This window comes from Lepidothrix coronata, unplaced genomic scaffold (assembly GCF_001604755.1).
Source record: "Lepidothrix coronata isolate B3197 unplaced genomic scaffold, Lepidothrix_coronata-1.0 Scaffold229, whole genome shotgun sequence".
Classification (NCBI taxonomy): domain Eukaryota; kingdom Metazoa; phylum Chordata; class Aves; order Passeriformes; family Pipridae; genus Lepidothrix; species Lepidothrix coronata.
The window spans coordinates 423,821-438,405 of NW_016690409.1; the positions used below are offsets into that span (position 1 = coordinate 423,821).

The following is a 14,585-nucleotide window of genomic DNA, read 5'->3' on the forward strand; positions in this document are numbered from 1 at the left end:
TGTGTGAGTGCTCAGTGTGTGTCTGTGTGTGAGCACTCTGTCTGTGTGTGTCTGTGTGAGTGCTCAGTGTGTGTCTGTGTGTGAGCACTCTGTCTGTGTGTGTCTGTGTGTCTGTGAGCACACACAGGAGCCTGTGGGGCCCCCCCATAGGGGAGGTGGGTGGGTGTGGAGCCGCCCCGGGGTGGGGCAGCTGCAGCAGTGCCTTTAAAAGCAGGACTGAGCCACAGAGACCCTGGAGAGAGGCACCCACAGAGACACCCACCCAGACACCCCGCCAGGACACCCCACCAGGACACTCTGCCAGGACATCCACCGAGCCCCAGAGCCTGCAGGTGAGTCCCACAGGGTTCTGCCGCTGTCCGGAGGCATCTTGGGGACCAGCTGGGAGTCAGGGATGGAGAAGATGGAGAAGAGTTGAGGAGCAGATGGGAGGGATGGAGGGGGCTGGGAACCCATAGGAAGGGACAGAGGGGACTGTGAACTGGCCAGACCCCAGCAGGAGCGCCCTGCAGGCTGAGCATGTCTGGTTGGGGGGCTGCAGCCCCTCCACTCCCCTCCCCTCTCAGTCTCTCCACAGCCATGAAGGTGACCCTGTGCTTCGGCCTCATCCTCACCATCGCCGTGACCTCCTGCCTGTGCTGGCCCGTGGCACCGGGCGCTGGGGGGGACCCCCACCAGCACCCCCCCAGCCTGGTGCGGCGCGACTGGCCCGAGTACCTGTCCCAGGAGCAGCAGCACCTCCTGTCCCGGTTCCTGCCCCACGCCCTCACAGGTACCAGGAGGGCAGCAGGGGTGGGCAGCCCTTGGGGGGCACAGCCCGGCCCCCCTGTGCCAGCTCTAACTGCCACCCTTGCCCTGGCAGAGCTGAACAACCACAAGGGCTTCGTGCACGAGGACGAGGGGATGGAGGCCCTGCACGAGCACTACTACCCCGACTGGATGGACTTCGGCCGCCGCAGCGCCGAGGACGGGGCCGATGCCGCGTAGCCACGGGGCTGGGCTGACCATGCACGGCACCCACGCGCTCGGTGTGTGTCCCTTCCTGCAATAAAACTCTGGCACTACGGCTGCTGCACCCAGGGCTGTGCTGGGGAGAGCTTGGGAAGGGTGGGCAGGGGGAATTTGCCCCCAGCCCCACAGGGAAGCACAGGGCAGAGACCCAACTGCCCACGGCAGCGGACACAGCGCACACAAGCTGCTCTGTGACTTCACATTTATTTGCCAGGGGACAGGGCACAGCCTGGGGTGAGGGACGTGGCCAGTGGGAGCAACAGCAGCACCCCAAGAAACAACCCGAGCTGCGGGTGCTGCTACTATTGCTACTCAGTGAGTGGGAAAGAGTTTAAACCACCATTCCTTTTAAAAGCCAGTCCGGGTGCTGGCCAGGGGCCCAGCCTGGGCTGGGGGGATCTCCCCTGGCACACGCAGGTTCCCCCAGGACCCACCTGAGCATCGCCCTTTGCTGCAGCTCTGGAGAGCCCCGAAGGGCCAAGCTGCCCCTCACTCCTTGAACAGGCTCAGCAGAAGCAGGAACAGTTCTTATTGCCAGAAACTGGCTCCTGTGAAGGGTCCATTACCCCCAGCAGGGACAGGGTCAGTCGGCACCCCCTGCACCCCCCACACATGGGGAGCAGTGCTGGGTTCTGTCCTTGCAGCCAGGGCAAAGCCCTCCTCAAGTGCCGGGAGTGCTGCCGGTCCTGGGCAGCACCTGGAGAGGAGGCTGAAGCTTGTCCTGTCTCCGTTTCCCCGTGGATGGGCAAGGAAGAGGATGTGTCTCACCGTGAGCCTGGGGGCTCTGCAGCAGTGTCACGTCAGGGTGCCCCGGGCCCCCCTGTGCCCTCCCTGGGCACGGGACATCTCCCCTCTGGCCACCACCTTGTCCAGCCCCAGGCGCCGCAGCTTCTCCACCAGGTTCCAGCTGAAGATGCTGCTCCTGGGTGGGGATCCATCCTGCCCCCGGGGCACAGGGGAGGGCTGGGGCTCAGCGTGCTGGGAGTCCTGGGAGCAGAGTGAGGGGGCCCGCCACAATCCAGTCCCTGGTGCCGAGTGGGAATCTCGCCCCAGCAAGAGCCTGAAGAGTCCCACGGGGGTGCTTGGGGGTCCAGGGCCAAGCACCAGCGTGGGGGGAGACTGTTCTGGCGAGGGGCTGCTGAGGCTCAGCCCCTCAAAGGGCCCACAAGAAGGCACGACGGCATGATACAGACTGGAGGGGAAGAGAAAGCAGAAGGGAGGGGTCAGTGGGGGACCCTGGCCCAGGGGATGCTGCTGCAGGGGCCAGGAGGGGCCTCGGGCAGAGCAGGACCCCCTTTCCTCCTTCACCTAATGAGCCTTGGGCTATGGGACACCCCCGAGCTGCAAACTGCCCAGTACCTCAAAGCTCAGGGCCAGGTGCTGGGGGGCTGTGGCCATGCCCCTCCAGCTCAGCAGCCAGGAAGGATTGGAACACAGTCCCTGCTCCACAAGCAATTTCCAGACATGCAGGGCTGTGTCTAACAGTGAACTCCAGCTCACACCGAACCCCAAGGAGCCTGGAGGGGCTCATTAGGGCTAATCACCGGTGCTCATTAATGAAGGGTCAGCCCAGAACCCAGCTGGGGAAATGTCCTGGCTGCTGCCCAGCCATGTCCTTTCCCCAGAGTGCCAGGAGCACACACTGCTCTGTGCCCAGGGCGCTGCTCCCCAGGCTGAGCCCCCCAGGAAGGCTCTCCATCCCCTCAGGGTGCTACAGTGCAGGAGGGGGCGGGGGGGGGAGAAAGGGTGGTCTCAGCTCCCCACGGGCACGCAGACAGCCCAGCAGCCAGATTTGGGGATACTTCAAGTGCTGGCATCTCTCAGAGCATCAGGGGCTGCAAGTGGCACCTGGCTGCGGCTTCCTCGAGCTGCAGGGAGCCAGGCAGGGGTTGAGGCAGCGAGAGCCGGGGGGCACAGCGAGAGCCGGGGGGCACAGCGAGAGCCGGGGGGCACAGCGAGAGCCGGGGGGCACAGCGGGGCGGGTGCAGGCAGCGCAGGCGGTGGGAGGGGCCACGCGCCTTACCTGGGTGTCACCGTGGTGATCGCAGTGGTGGGGTGGAGGATGTGGCAGGTGGTGATGGTGAAGGTAGACGGGGTCTGGGGGAGGTTGTTAACAGAGAGGAACACTGGAAGGGACAGGAGACAAGGGGTCAACGGGGAGAGGGGCAGGACACAGGCAGAGAGCGGGGCTGGGGGCAGGCGGGAGAGCCGAAGCCGGGCCAGGAGCTCCGTGCGCGGGGCAGAGCTCCAGCAGAGCTGGGGCGCGGTGCCTGCTCAGAGGGGGCTGTGAGCACAGGTGGCACCGGGAGATGCCGTCTGTCCCAGACCTGCCCCCTCCACACGGCCGGGGGCCAACAGGGGCACACCGGGGTGACGGACAGGGCTCACCCCGCCGGGGCGGCTGCCGGAGAAGGGCCCTCGCGCAGCTGCAGACGGAGAGTCCCCGCGGGGACAGGGGGGTGGCAGGGACAGGCTGCTGCAAGAGGGGAGAGTGCAGGGGGGAGCGACGGGAAGCCTGGGCAGGAGGACAGGGGTGTCCTGGGGGCCACGTCCCCTCCGTCCCCTCGCCCCGCGCTCACCCCTGGGGCGCTCCTTGGCTTTGGCGGGTGTTGAGGTAGGGAGCAGCTGGAAGGAGCCAGTGTCCACATCATCCTCCTCCAGGTCATTGAGGCTGTACACCTCCTCCAGGTCGATGTCCAGCTGCCTGAAGTCTTTGGTGAGCACCCCGGGACGGGGCACCAGGATCCCGCCCAGGTTGGGTTGTGCCAGCTGCTGCCAGTGGTGGAGTGTCACAGAGCCTGGGGACAGAACACAGCCGGGGGGGCTCAGTTGGTGTCGTTGGACCCTCATGGCAGCTCCAGCTCTGCACCCCCTCTGCCCCTCACCTTCCAGTGGCTTCACGATCTGCAGCTTGTCGGGCAGGTACGTGAGGGAGCCGAGGGAAAAGGTGGAGCCGGCGGTGAGCTCCGAGCCCCCCGAGTAGCTGGTCCCCGTGGAGACGATGCTCTCGTTGGGGGTGAGGAAGCCGCTGGAGTTCGCCCCGTCCCTCAGGCGCCAGAGCTTGCGCTCCCGCTCGGCCTCGAAGAAGGAGCGCTCCTCGGAGGAGTGGCTCTGCTGCCGCGCCGACAGCCGCTGCACCGCCGCCTCCAGGTCCTGCCGGCCCGGGGCTGCCCAGCGGGCCCCGCCGGACCCCCCGGCCCTGCTGGCAGGCACAGGGTTAGGGTGCCCAGGGCAGTGGTCCCGCACCGCACCCCGGGCTGTGCTGGATCCTGCCCTCCCTGCCCCAGGCTCATTCCTGCTCCCGTGTGACCAGCAGGTCACCAGCACATCGTCTCCAGTGCAGGGGCAGCCGCTGTCCCACCTGGCCCCAGTTAACCCCCCCCAGCACTCACCGGGCACCCTCCGAGCCGGAGCAGCTGATGTGGGGGGTGCTGGCCCCCCCAGAGTGGGCGGCTGACAACTGCTTGGAGCCTGGCATGTGGTGGGGAGACTCGGAGCAAGACTTGGCTTTGGCTGCCTGGTTCACTGCCTTCACCGTCTCGAAGACGCGCAGGTAACTCCTGCAGGAAGCGGGTGGGAGTGAGCCAGGCACCCTCCGAGCCTTCCATCCCATGGCAGTGCACGAGCCACCGGTGCCAGCGCTCACTTGTAGTCCGAGGAGGAGCTGTCAGTCCTCTTCCTCATCATGCCCTTGATCTCAGCAGCCAGCGAGTCCTGGAGACAGGGGGGACGCACTGTCAGTAGAGGGGAGAGCAGCAACACCCACCCCCACCGTGCCCCACCCCGCGCCCCCGGGCGCTCACCACGGGCAGCAGACTGGCCGCGCTGTAGCGGCTCACGGTGCTGTTGGGCAAGCTGCGGCTCCGCAGGCTCTTCACCTCCTCCTGCGCTTCCTGCAGCATCCCGCCGCACTCCGCGTACTTCTCCTGCAGGTCCCGCAGCTGCGGGGACACGGGCACGGCTCGGGCACGGCCCCGGGGGCAGCTGGCAGGACCCCCCACCGGCCGGGACACCCACGGCCCTCACCTCCATCCGGAGCTGCTGCTGCACCTCCTTCGCCGCAGTCAGGTGCTGCTGGAGCTCCTCCACCTCGGAGCCGTACTGCGGGCAGGAGCGGGCACGTCAGGGCGCTGTGCCCGCGCCACCCCCCCACCCCCGGCACGGGCAGGGACCCTCACCGAGCGGCACTTCTGCTGCAGGTCCGCGACCTGCGCCAGGAGCTGCGTGATCTCCTCCTGCTGCCGCGCCGCGTCCTCCGCCCGGTGCGCCAGCTCCTCCGACAGGTGAACGACCTGCTGGCTCGCTTCGGCTGCGGGAGGGCCGGGGTCCGTCACCGCCGGGGCACGGCCACCCAGCCCCAGCCCACGCAGCGGTGCTGGGCACTGCCTGCAGACCCCCCAGCCCCACATACAGAACTGCTCCACGCAGTCGATCATCAGCTGCTGCTCCTGGTCCTCATACTGGCAAGTCTCTGTGGCGATGCTGGTGGCCTGGAGGAGACGGTTGGAGGGGCTGAGTGTGATGGGCAGGACCTCCCACCTCCCTGGGAGGCTGCTCGGGTCCCCCTGCAGTGAGTGGGGCAGAGGTGGGCACTGCAGGGCATCCACCAGCTGGCTCTGCTCACCTCCATGCGGAGCTTCTGGTTCTCCTCCTCCAGGCATTTCAGCTTCTGCTGCAAGGTGTCGTACTGGAAGTACTGCTGCAGGGACAGTGAAGACTCGTGCCGGCGCAGCCTGAGGACAGCAGGGATGGCACTGAGCACCTGCAGTGCGGGCAGGATGGGGCTGCCCACCCAGGCAGGAAACTGCAACAACTCAGCTCTGTGCTGCTGGAGCCACAGCCGAGGGAGGGGAGGGAAGGGAGCACGTCCAGGGCTACCCTGGTAGTGGTGACAGTTCCTGCCCAACCCAGAGGAACAGCAGTGAGGGACTCCCACTCACGGTGTGGAGGTGGTGGTGGTGGGCTCGCTCTCCTCTGTCGTGGTGGTGTAAAAGTGGAGAAGGTCATCCCGCATGGAGACCTCATGGCGCAGCTGCGCAATCTGGAGAGACAAAGGGCTTCAGGACATGGCCAAGGGGACCACAGCCACCCCAGGGGGGCACACAGGAGGCCAAGGCCTGGACCTGTGCCCAGGAGCTGTTACCTCCTCCTTGGCCAACTCCAGCTGCTCCTCCAGCAGCTCATTGCGCTCGGTCAGGCTCCGGTTCTGCTTCAGCAGGGACTGCCCGATGCGCGCCGCCAGCTCCAGGTCCCGCTCCTTCTGCAAGGAGCAGGTCTGCCTCAGCCAGGACTCATCCCTTCCCCAGTCCTCACCCATCCCCGTGTCCCCGGGATCCCAACAGCCCCCCAGCCCTCACACAGGTGGGGGGTCCAACATACCTCATCCAGCAGGTTGGTGACGGCGTCGATGTCGTGGTAGGTCTTGGTGATCCTGACCACCCGCTCAGCACACAGGACTGGGGGAGAGGTCGAAAGGTGAACCCCCACACTGAGGGAGCACTGGCCCAGGGGCTCAGCACTGTCACCCCACTGCCCCCCAGTCCATGTCACTGCTCTCTCTGGAGCTGCACAATGACGGGAATGGGAGGGAGGCAGCACAAGGCTGCTCCAGGCTGGTCACCAAAAAGGACCTTTTATCTGCTGGGCAGCACCTGGCATGGTGCCAGGCAGAGGTGGGTGGGGATGCCCACAGCCATGCCACCATCATGGGAAACGGGGGGCTCACACCTCCCCCCCAACCCCGCCTGCACCTCCGGGTGGCAAGGAAAGTGCCAAGCCCCCAGCACAGGCACAGTGCCAGCCCCACCACTGGACACACGGATGGGAAGGAAGGACGGGGAAAGGCCAGCAGTGGAGATGGGATTGGAGGTGACATTTCCAGCAGAAAGCAGGCTGGAGCTCCAGAGTAAATAGCTGTGGGTGGCACCACGCTGAGCCGGGCTCACAGGCAGCGTCCCCTCCAATCTGTCCCAGCCCCCTCCCCCAGCCCCCCCCCCGAGAAGCCAGCCCTGCCCTAGTTTCTCTCTGGGGGAGGGGATGCTGCACCCTGCACCCACCCAATGCCCCTCCAGCTGCACAACACAACGATCCACTCAGCAACAGGGGCAGAGGCAGCTGTGGGCAGCACACTGTGGGAACAGGCAGCTGCCCCCAACGCCAACACCACCACAATGGAACGGGCCCCAACCATGGCCCTGCCTCCCCTGGCCACTGTCTGGCTCTCTGGATGGGAGAGGAGGCACAAGGATGGAGATGTCTGTCTCCCCAGTACCGATCCTGCCAACTGTGCCCGCAGGCGCTGCCAGACAGTGCCGGGCACACACCCAGATGGCAGCACTGGAGCTGTGTGGTGAGAGGGAACCAGGAGGCTGCGCCCCAGACCCTGCTTACACCCCGAGACCTGCCTGTACCCCGCACCCTGCCCACACCACACAGCACTCCTGATGTTCTTGCTGATGCTCTGCTGCCCCAAGGGTCCGTGCCTCAGTTTCCCCTGGTTGAGCAGCACTGGCTGCACTCAAGGCCTCCACCCACGTCCCCAGTCACAGCCACTCCCCAGTCCTGCAGACGAAGTGGGTTAACGGGGGAGGCTCAGCCACACAAATCCCATTAGGCCGCCCCAGCTGGGGTTGTGTAATGGTGAGTGTGTTGTCATGGCAATGCCCCCACTCGACACCCCGGTCCCCTCCAGTCCTCACTGCCCTGAGTGTTGCCCCACGCCCCAGTGGGCATGTACCCCAAACACATGCATGGGAAGAGGAGCCAACCCCAGCTCCAGCCTCAACCCCCTCTACACACCCCCAACAGTGCCCGCTCCCCGCGGGGGTCCCCAACTGCACCTCGTCAGGCCCCTGAGCCATTAATTGGAAATAATTAGAGCATGAGCATCGTTACGGTTGGAGCGAGCGGCTGGCCCTGGGAGACGGGGGCTGCAGCGCTGGCAAACATGTAAACACCCATCTGCAGGCCCGATCCGGCGGGATGCGGGAGGGGGAGGGAGGAGGGACCCCCATCCCCACGGGCACACGCAGACCTGGCGGGGGCTCTCACCCTGTCCCTCCACCCGCTCCCCGCCTCCGAGGAGACAGGTCTCCTTAGGCGAGGGGACAGGTCTCCTTAGGATCGGGGTGAGCCTGGAGGTCCCCAAGGGACTGGGTGGCGGCTGCCCCGGAACGCAGCGAGCGGGACCGGGCTGCGGGAACACACGGGCGGGGAGGGGACGGCACCGCCGGGGGGAGACCCCAGCCGAGATCACCGCTCCGGACCTGCCCCGGTCACGGGAGAGACCCCGGCCCCGCCGCTCCGGACCAGCCCCAGGGGAGCCCGGCCCCGCTGCAGCCGCATCCCCATCCCCATCCCCATCCCCACCGCCGGGGCGGGACCGCCCGGGCCGCCCTCACCTTCCTCCAGCTCCCGGGCGATGGGGTCGGCGCCGCCGCCGCGCTCCGCGTTCCCGTTTAACTCGTCGTAGGCGGCGGGGCTGCTCCAGATCTCCATCGTGCCGAGCCCACCCAGCCGTGCCCAGCCGTGCCCAGCCGCGCCGAGCGGAGCCGCTGCAGTCTCTCCCTCCCCTATTTATAGGGTCGCTCCGTCCGCTCGCACCTGCCCGGCGCGTCCCCCGGCGGCGGGGCCGGGGCTGGGGCTGGGGCCGGGACCGGGCGGGGGCGGGGCCGGGCGGGAGCGGGGCGGGGGCGCCGGGGGGTGTCAGAGGCTGCTCGGGAGTGCCCACTCCCCCCACACCCACGAGCCACCTCGGGCACACGGTCTCTCTCGGACATCCCAGGACCGGGCTTCCCGTTGGGGCACTCACTGCGACAACCCTGCTCAGCCCCGGGGGGCTGGTGCAGTTGGGCTCTGTGTCCCCCCTCTGGTCCCAGCTCATGGACATGGGGGGTCTGGACACATGGGTCCCCAAGGGTGATGATGAATGTGGAGGGGACACTGGGGGTCCCCATGTAGCAGCTCCACAGGGCTGACCCTAAGGGTTATGCACAGACAGCGGCTTCTGCCCCTTGGGAGGGACAGGGAATGGTTTTGGGCCCTGTGAGGATCAGGGTCTGCTTTTTCCAGCCAGCCCTGCTCTGCCACCCCAGGCCTGGTCCCCCCATCATCACCCACACAGCCATCACACACCCTGCACACGCAGGGCCCAGTGCTGTGCTGGGACCCGCCCGGTCCGTGAGCTGGGAAAGGGCTTTTCCATCCCACTCAGCACCCCTTGGCTCTGAGCACGGGCTGGCACGAGCCTGGCCCCCTCCATGCCCCATCGAGGCTCCCTGTGCTCCCTGGCTGGCACCCTCAGCTCCCCACAACCACCCTGCTGCAGAGGCAGCACGGAAGCAGGAAAGCTGAATAAATCATGGTGTGCTGAATTATGGAGGAGCTGGCTGGCACGTAGCACAAGCTGCGTGGGTGTGACGCTGGTAATGCCAACGCATGCTCTGCCCATCCCCATCACCTGCCCCAACGCCCTTCCTCGTTAGCACCCAAATAATGGATGAATGGACGCGGCTGGAGTTGCCCCTCACGGACGCCTTCCTTCTCCTGCTGGACTCCCACCCACTGGAATCCTGACACTGACCGTGTCCTGCCTAACCACTGGACCCCTCCCAGAGGAGGGGTCGGAGCAGGTGCCCTCAGTCCCAGCCTCTCCCTCCTCCTGGCACTGGTGTTTCCCTCGGTGAGGGACACAGCCAGCACTGGGTGCCCACCCCCCAGGGACCCCAAGGACTTGAGCACACGTCTCTGCGTGGACAGGCAAGAGCTGCTTCTTCCTAATCCCCTGCCCCAGGATTTGTGGGCAGGTTCCCCGTGTCTGCTCAAGCAGATTACAGGGGGCTATTTCTGACGGCAGCTTAAAGGTTTGGGTAAAGGGATGACGCCATGGGCCCCCTCCACACCCACACACGCCATCGGCACTGGGGGAACTGTGACCTGCAGGGGTCTGGCATTGAGAACAGCAGGTCCCATGGATGGGGGTGCCAGGGTCCTGCAGAGCCGGGTGCTCCCTGCCCTGTGGCACAGGGACAGGGCTTGGGGCTCAATCCCTTGTACTGTCACTGCAGGGTCAGGGGTGCTGATGGCTGGGGGGCTGCACCCCACTGCCTGCTGAACAGAGAGGGGAGCAGCCAGATGGGGAAGGCTGCAAACACCGGCAGGGCATGGAGAGGGCTTGCCCCCACCCCAGCCTGGCGTGGGCAGGGGGTTGGGAGCCTCAGCCCCATCTGTCTCCTGCTGCCCCACACCCATCTGCCCCAGCCCCTCGCTCTAATCCTGTCCCTGCCACACGCAGGCCAGAGGCAGAAACAAAGCAGAGATAATCCGTCTGTGCTGAACCCCCGCTGAACCCCAACCCCACACCAGGAATGGGCCTCATCACAGCACCGTGGGCATTGCCCCTGCCTAGCCATGGGGGCTGTGGGGTCTCCCCCCAGGTATCCACACCCCATGGCTCTGGGGACTTTGCACCAGCGCCCCCACAATGCCTGTCAGGCTGTCATGTCTGGGGGGACAGCAGCACTGGGATTCACTGGCACACTCTCTGCCAACCCCACCAGTGTGCCACCCCTGCAAGCCCACGGCACAGTGCAGGGGAGCAGGGACGTGCAGGGGGTCCCTGGAGAAGACAGAGGCTCTCTCCCAGCATCCGGCTCGGCTCAGCAGAAGCTGCTCTCAGAATTAGCCGGGGATGTTCTGGGTGAGGAAATCCAGCCCGTCAATCCCGTTAGCAGTGATTAGCTCCGGGGCTGCCCTCGCCGTCCCGACCCCGCGCAGCTGCTGCAGCCTGTGCCCCGCTGCCCTTGCCAGCCCCGCCGCCCTCACCAGCCCACGGGCACTCACGGAAATACTGCAGGGTCTCCTCGATCTGCTGGGGGGCGAGGGGGGCCGCTGGCTGTGGGGGGCCGAGGGGGGCTCTCAGCCAGTCACCGTGGTCGTAGCCAAAGACGGTGTCAGCCCGCAGCGTGTAGCGGGGCAGCTGCTCGCCCAGCAGGCTGATGATCTCCACCTCGGGGATGTCCCCACTGCACAGCTCTGGGGACAGAGGGGCATGGTGTCAGCCCAGGGTTGGGGGCACATGAGGGCAATGGGGTGCATGGGGGCCTTGGCAGGGGAGCACTTCCTACATCCCTCAGCCCCCTCTGTCCCCTCAGGGTTTGAGGCTGGTGCCACCAGATGGGTCTGCCCCCAAAGCCACTCTTGTGGGGACTGGGGGATCCCCCGCAGCGTGGCACACAGGGACATCCCCCCCCAGCTCTGCCCTGCTCCCCCTCGCCCCCCTGCTGCCTGCAGGCAGGGTCCTACTGCCATCTCCTGGCCACGCTCTGCCCGGCCGAGTGGTGCCGGGGACAGAGCACAGTGTGGGGTGAAGGATGCCAGGACAGTGGCTCAGCCCCAGCAACAGGATGGGGGCAGGATGCAGGACCAGCCCAGAGTTGCCCCAGCTCTTCCCCCCCCTTTTCCCAGTTCCCCTGGGCCACTTACTGGCACTGCCCATCCCTACCCACCGGTGATGGTTGAGGCATCGCGGTGTGTGCCCGTGTCCGACCCACGGGATGCCGGGTCAGTGTGGGGACAGGCAGTGACAGATGAGTCTGGGCTGGGCCGGAGGTGGCAGGCGGGTGGGCTCTGGCCGGGGGGATTCTCTCGTGGGACCACGGTGTCCAGTTTGGCTGGCGTTACGTGGGGGCCCAGCCGCCATGGGGAGGGGCACCGTCCACCCTACCTCCCTGGAGCGGCGCTGCTGGGCAGCAGATTCCCTTCTCCGGGCCCTGCCTGGGGAGAAGGAGCTGTTCAGGTGACGCTCTAGGGACCAGGGACATACCCTGCACCTCCATATCCCCCAGCATCCTGCCACGGGAAAAACACCCTCCCAGGGGCAACACCTGCCAGGCTGGGGGCTGGTGAGGACCTGGATGGCATAGCCAGGGCTCAGGTGTCCCTCCTCCCTGCCACTGGGACAGGGGGGCTGTGGGAACAGACCCCAGCTCAGCAGCCACCCCAAATGTGGGGCAGGTTTGGGGGTGGTGAGGGGTCAGTGTACCTGCTATGTGGCGGCTGCTGTGACGTGGGGGGCTCAGCACCAAAGCAGAGACTTGGTGATTTCTGGATCAGCGCCAGGGCCAGACAGGGCAGAAGATGCTCTGAAGGGACGGGGCAGGACCCTGCTCCCCTCGAGGTCCCCGCTGGGTCCCTGCCTATGGAGTGAGCAAGGAAGGAGCCCTCGAGCTTCCTAGCAGTGGGCAAACACAGCTGCAGTGCCAGTAAGAGCCCTTGGGAGCTCCACCTTAGAGAGCAAAGTCCGTCTGTTATCCTCTGTAGGCGCAGGGACCTGCTGTGCCACCCAGGGCAGGGCTGGGCAGCATCTGTGTCTGCCCCATCCCAACCATAAACACATCATGAGACAGGCCATAAAACCAGGATATTCTTGCTTTCCTGCTACCTCTAGTAGTCCTGATTTGGGCTGTGCTGGCACTGCTGCCCCTGAGCCCTGGGGGGCAGGAGCCCCTTGTGCAAGCCCCCTGCCCCATCTCCACCCCTGCTCCCACTTCCACCACGGTAGGGGCTGTGGCACCAGCAGCCCCTCATCTACACTGCCCTCCCTCCTGGCACATGCTCAGGGTTGCTGCCACATCCACAGCACCCAGGCCAGGCCACTCTGCACCCCCCTGGCACACAGGACGGGCAAGAGGCAACATGCACATTCCGAAGCACACCCACAGCCCCCACAGCCCTCTGCCCCATGGCACCGGGACCAGCAGACCTCGGGGCCCCATGTTGCATCGTGCTGCCCAGAGAACAGCTCCCAGCCCCAGCCCCCTAGACCCTCTTCTCCCCGGGGAAGGACAAGGACCCACCGTGCCGAGGTGCCGCGCTGCGCTGGCTCCGGGGAGGGAGCCCGGCCGGTGAGTCAGCTCAGCCGGGATTGCCAGAGCCCTGCGTCTGACTTTGGCCCAGCTCCTGCACGTACATTCACTCTCCCCAGGGGAACCTTGCTGAGACACGTGCGAGCAGCTCCCATCGACCCCCGTTCCCATCGCCCCCCGGACCCCACTGTCCCCCCGCCACCAGCGTTCGGGTCCCGACGACCTGGTGACCTGCCCCACGGGAGCTGGGCGAGAGCAGGACGGTGGTCCCGGTGGGACATGGGCCAGGCGGAGCGAGGTCCCGGCTCAGCCCGCCCCGGGTGCCTGTGCAGACCCGCGCCCGCTGCGCCCTGCCCTGCCCTGCCCCTCCTGCCCGGGCACCTCCCGAGGGGAAGCCGAGCGCCAGGAAGGGACGAGACGAGGCAAATTCTCCAGGGCCTCAGCCTGGGGCTCGCCCACGGGGGCCACCCACGGTCTTGGGGTGCCCGAGGGCAGCCTGGGGGAACGCGGGACACCGGGAGAGCCTCGGGCTCGGTGCACCGGGGGATGCGGGGGCTGCGGGTCTGGGTGCAGCGGTGGTGCCGGGGCGGGAGGTGCGGGTACCCCGAGGGGTCCCGGGGCTCACTCACCGCTGGGCGCTGCTCCCGGCGTGGCAGCGGCTGCGGGGCCCTCGGACATCGCTGCCGGGCCCCGCCGGTAACGAAGCCGCTCCCCGGCAGGTGTGGAGCGCGGCCGGGCATGCTGGGACCTGTAGTCCGTCCCGCTTCTCCAGGAGCCTCCCCAGGGATGCCGCTCCCTGGGAACCCCGCAAACAGCTCCGGCTGCTCTGGTCCAGCTATCCTCTGGCTCTGCTTTTCCCCAAAATCCCGGACATGCCCCCTGGCAGCTCTGCCACAGTGGGACTGAGGGTCTCAGAACGTGCAGTCCTGCCCCAGTGAGGGCACCCCAGGGTGTGCAGGGGGCACGCCCCAGCCCATGGCCCCGGGATGGTCGCAGGACCTAGTTCCTCCTAGGGCGCAAGCTCTGGGGCATCTCCAGGCCCGCTGGCACCCGGGGGACAGCCAGATCCAACACCAGGAACATTCCTGCGACCTGCAGCGGGGCTGGCTGGGAGCCACGAGAGCAGCTCCAGGCTCAGCACAGCCAAACCCCCATCCCAGGCACACGGGGCTGGAGCCATGGCCTGTCACTGACCGTGTCCTGCTCCAGCAGTGCACGCAGCAGGCTGAGGGCTGCCTGGCCCCCAGCCTCATCCTATGAGTCGCCCTGGCCCCGCTGCCCTTGGGAAGTGCACTGGGCTCTGTCGGGGCTGCCCGGAAAGCAGCTGTTGTTTTGCTCCTTGCTGGTCCTGGCACGGGCCGTGGCAGGAAGCAGATCCATATCCCTGAGCAGCGGGGTTGGCTGCAGTCACAGCGCTGAGCTCAGGCAGGATGTTCCCCACTTCCCAGACCGGCTCCTGCTGCCTCGTCCCCAGCTCACTCCTGTGCCGAGCACGGCACGTGAGGCTCCGTGTCCTGCCGAGCTCTGCGGCAGCCGGGCCCTGGGCCAGGCAAAGCGGGTGCTGAGCGTGGGAACGAGCTCACCAAGGTCACCCTGCCCCACGGAGGGACCCCCCACAGGCCCATGGAGGGCGATGGCTGCCTTCTCCCCGCTGCCCCGAGGATCTCACCGACCGTCCCCAGCCAACAGAAGAACAGGCTCAGGGCAGCA

General features: G+C 66.8%; 2 protein-coding genes across 2 annotated transcripts; one reads left to right on the forward strand and one right to left on the reverse strand.

The window, feature by feature from the left end:
- The first annotated feature begins 579 nt into the window (after nt 1-579).
- LOC108506724 (gastrin/cholecystokinin-like peptide) lies at nt 580-987 on the forward strand. Its single transcript, XM_017834059.1, has 2 exons — nt 580-772; nt 863-987. The coding sequence occupies exons 1-2, from the start codon at nt 580-582 to the stop codon at nt 985-987; spliced, it is 318 nt and encodes a 105-aa protein (XP_017689548.1).
- A 261-nt stretch (nt 988-1,248) lies between these two features.
- On the reverse strand, nt 1,249-13,615 carry HAP1 (huntingtin associated protein 1). Its single transcript, XM_017834060.1, has 17 exons — nt 13,505-13,615; nt 11,517-11,730; nt 10,852-11,043; nt 6,391-6,467; nt 6,155-6,271; nt 5,952-6,052; nt 5,636-5,744; nt 5,423-5,501; nt 5,190-5,320; nt 5,038-5,112; nt 4,815-4,952; nt 4,658-4,725; nt 4,404-4,571; nt 3,897-4,210; nt 3,591-3,809; nt 3,035-3,137; nt 1,249-2,203 (listed from the first exon to the last, which is right to left on the reverse strand). Exons 1-17 carry the CDS (start codon nt 13,613-13,615, stop codon nt 1,807-1,809), a joined length of 2,613 nt encoding a protein of 870 aa, XP_017689549.1. The 3' UTR covers nt 1,249-1,806.
- Between the last annotated feature and the right edge of the window lie 970 nt (nt 13,616-14,585).

Coding starts and splice junctions, on each gene's coding strand:
- HAP1 (XM_017834060.1), bottom strand. CDS start 13,615: ATGCCCGGCCGCGCTCCACACCTGCCGGGGAGCGGCTTCGTTACCGGC. Junction 5,502..5,635: donor ACCAGAAGCTCCGCATGGAG/GTGAGCAGAGCC, acceptor CGTCTCCTCCAG/GCCACCAGCATCGCCACAGA. Junction 5,321..5,422: donor CGACTGCGTGGAGCAGTTCT/GTATGTGGGGCT, acceptor GCCCTCCCGCAG/CCGAAGCGAGCCAGCAGGTC.
- LOC108506724 (XM_017834059.1), top strand. CDS start 580: ATGAAGGTGACCCTGTGCTTCGGCCTCATCCTCACCATCGCCGTGACC. Junction 773..862: donor CCTGCCCCACGCCCTCACAG/GTACCAGGAGGG, acceptor TTGCCCTGGCAG/AGCTGAACAACCACAAGGGC.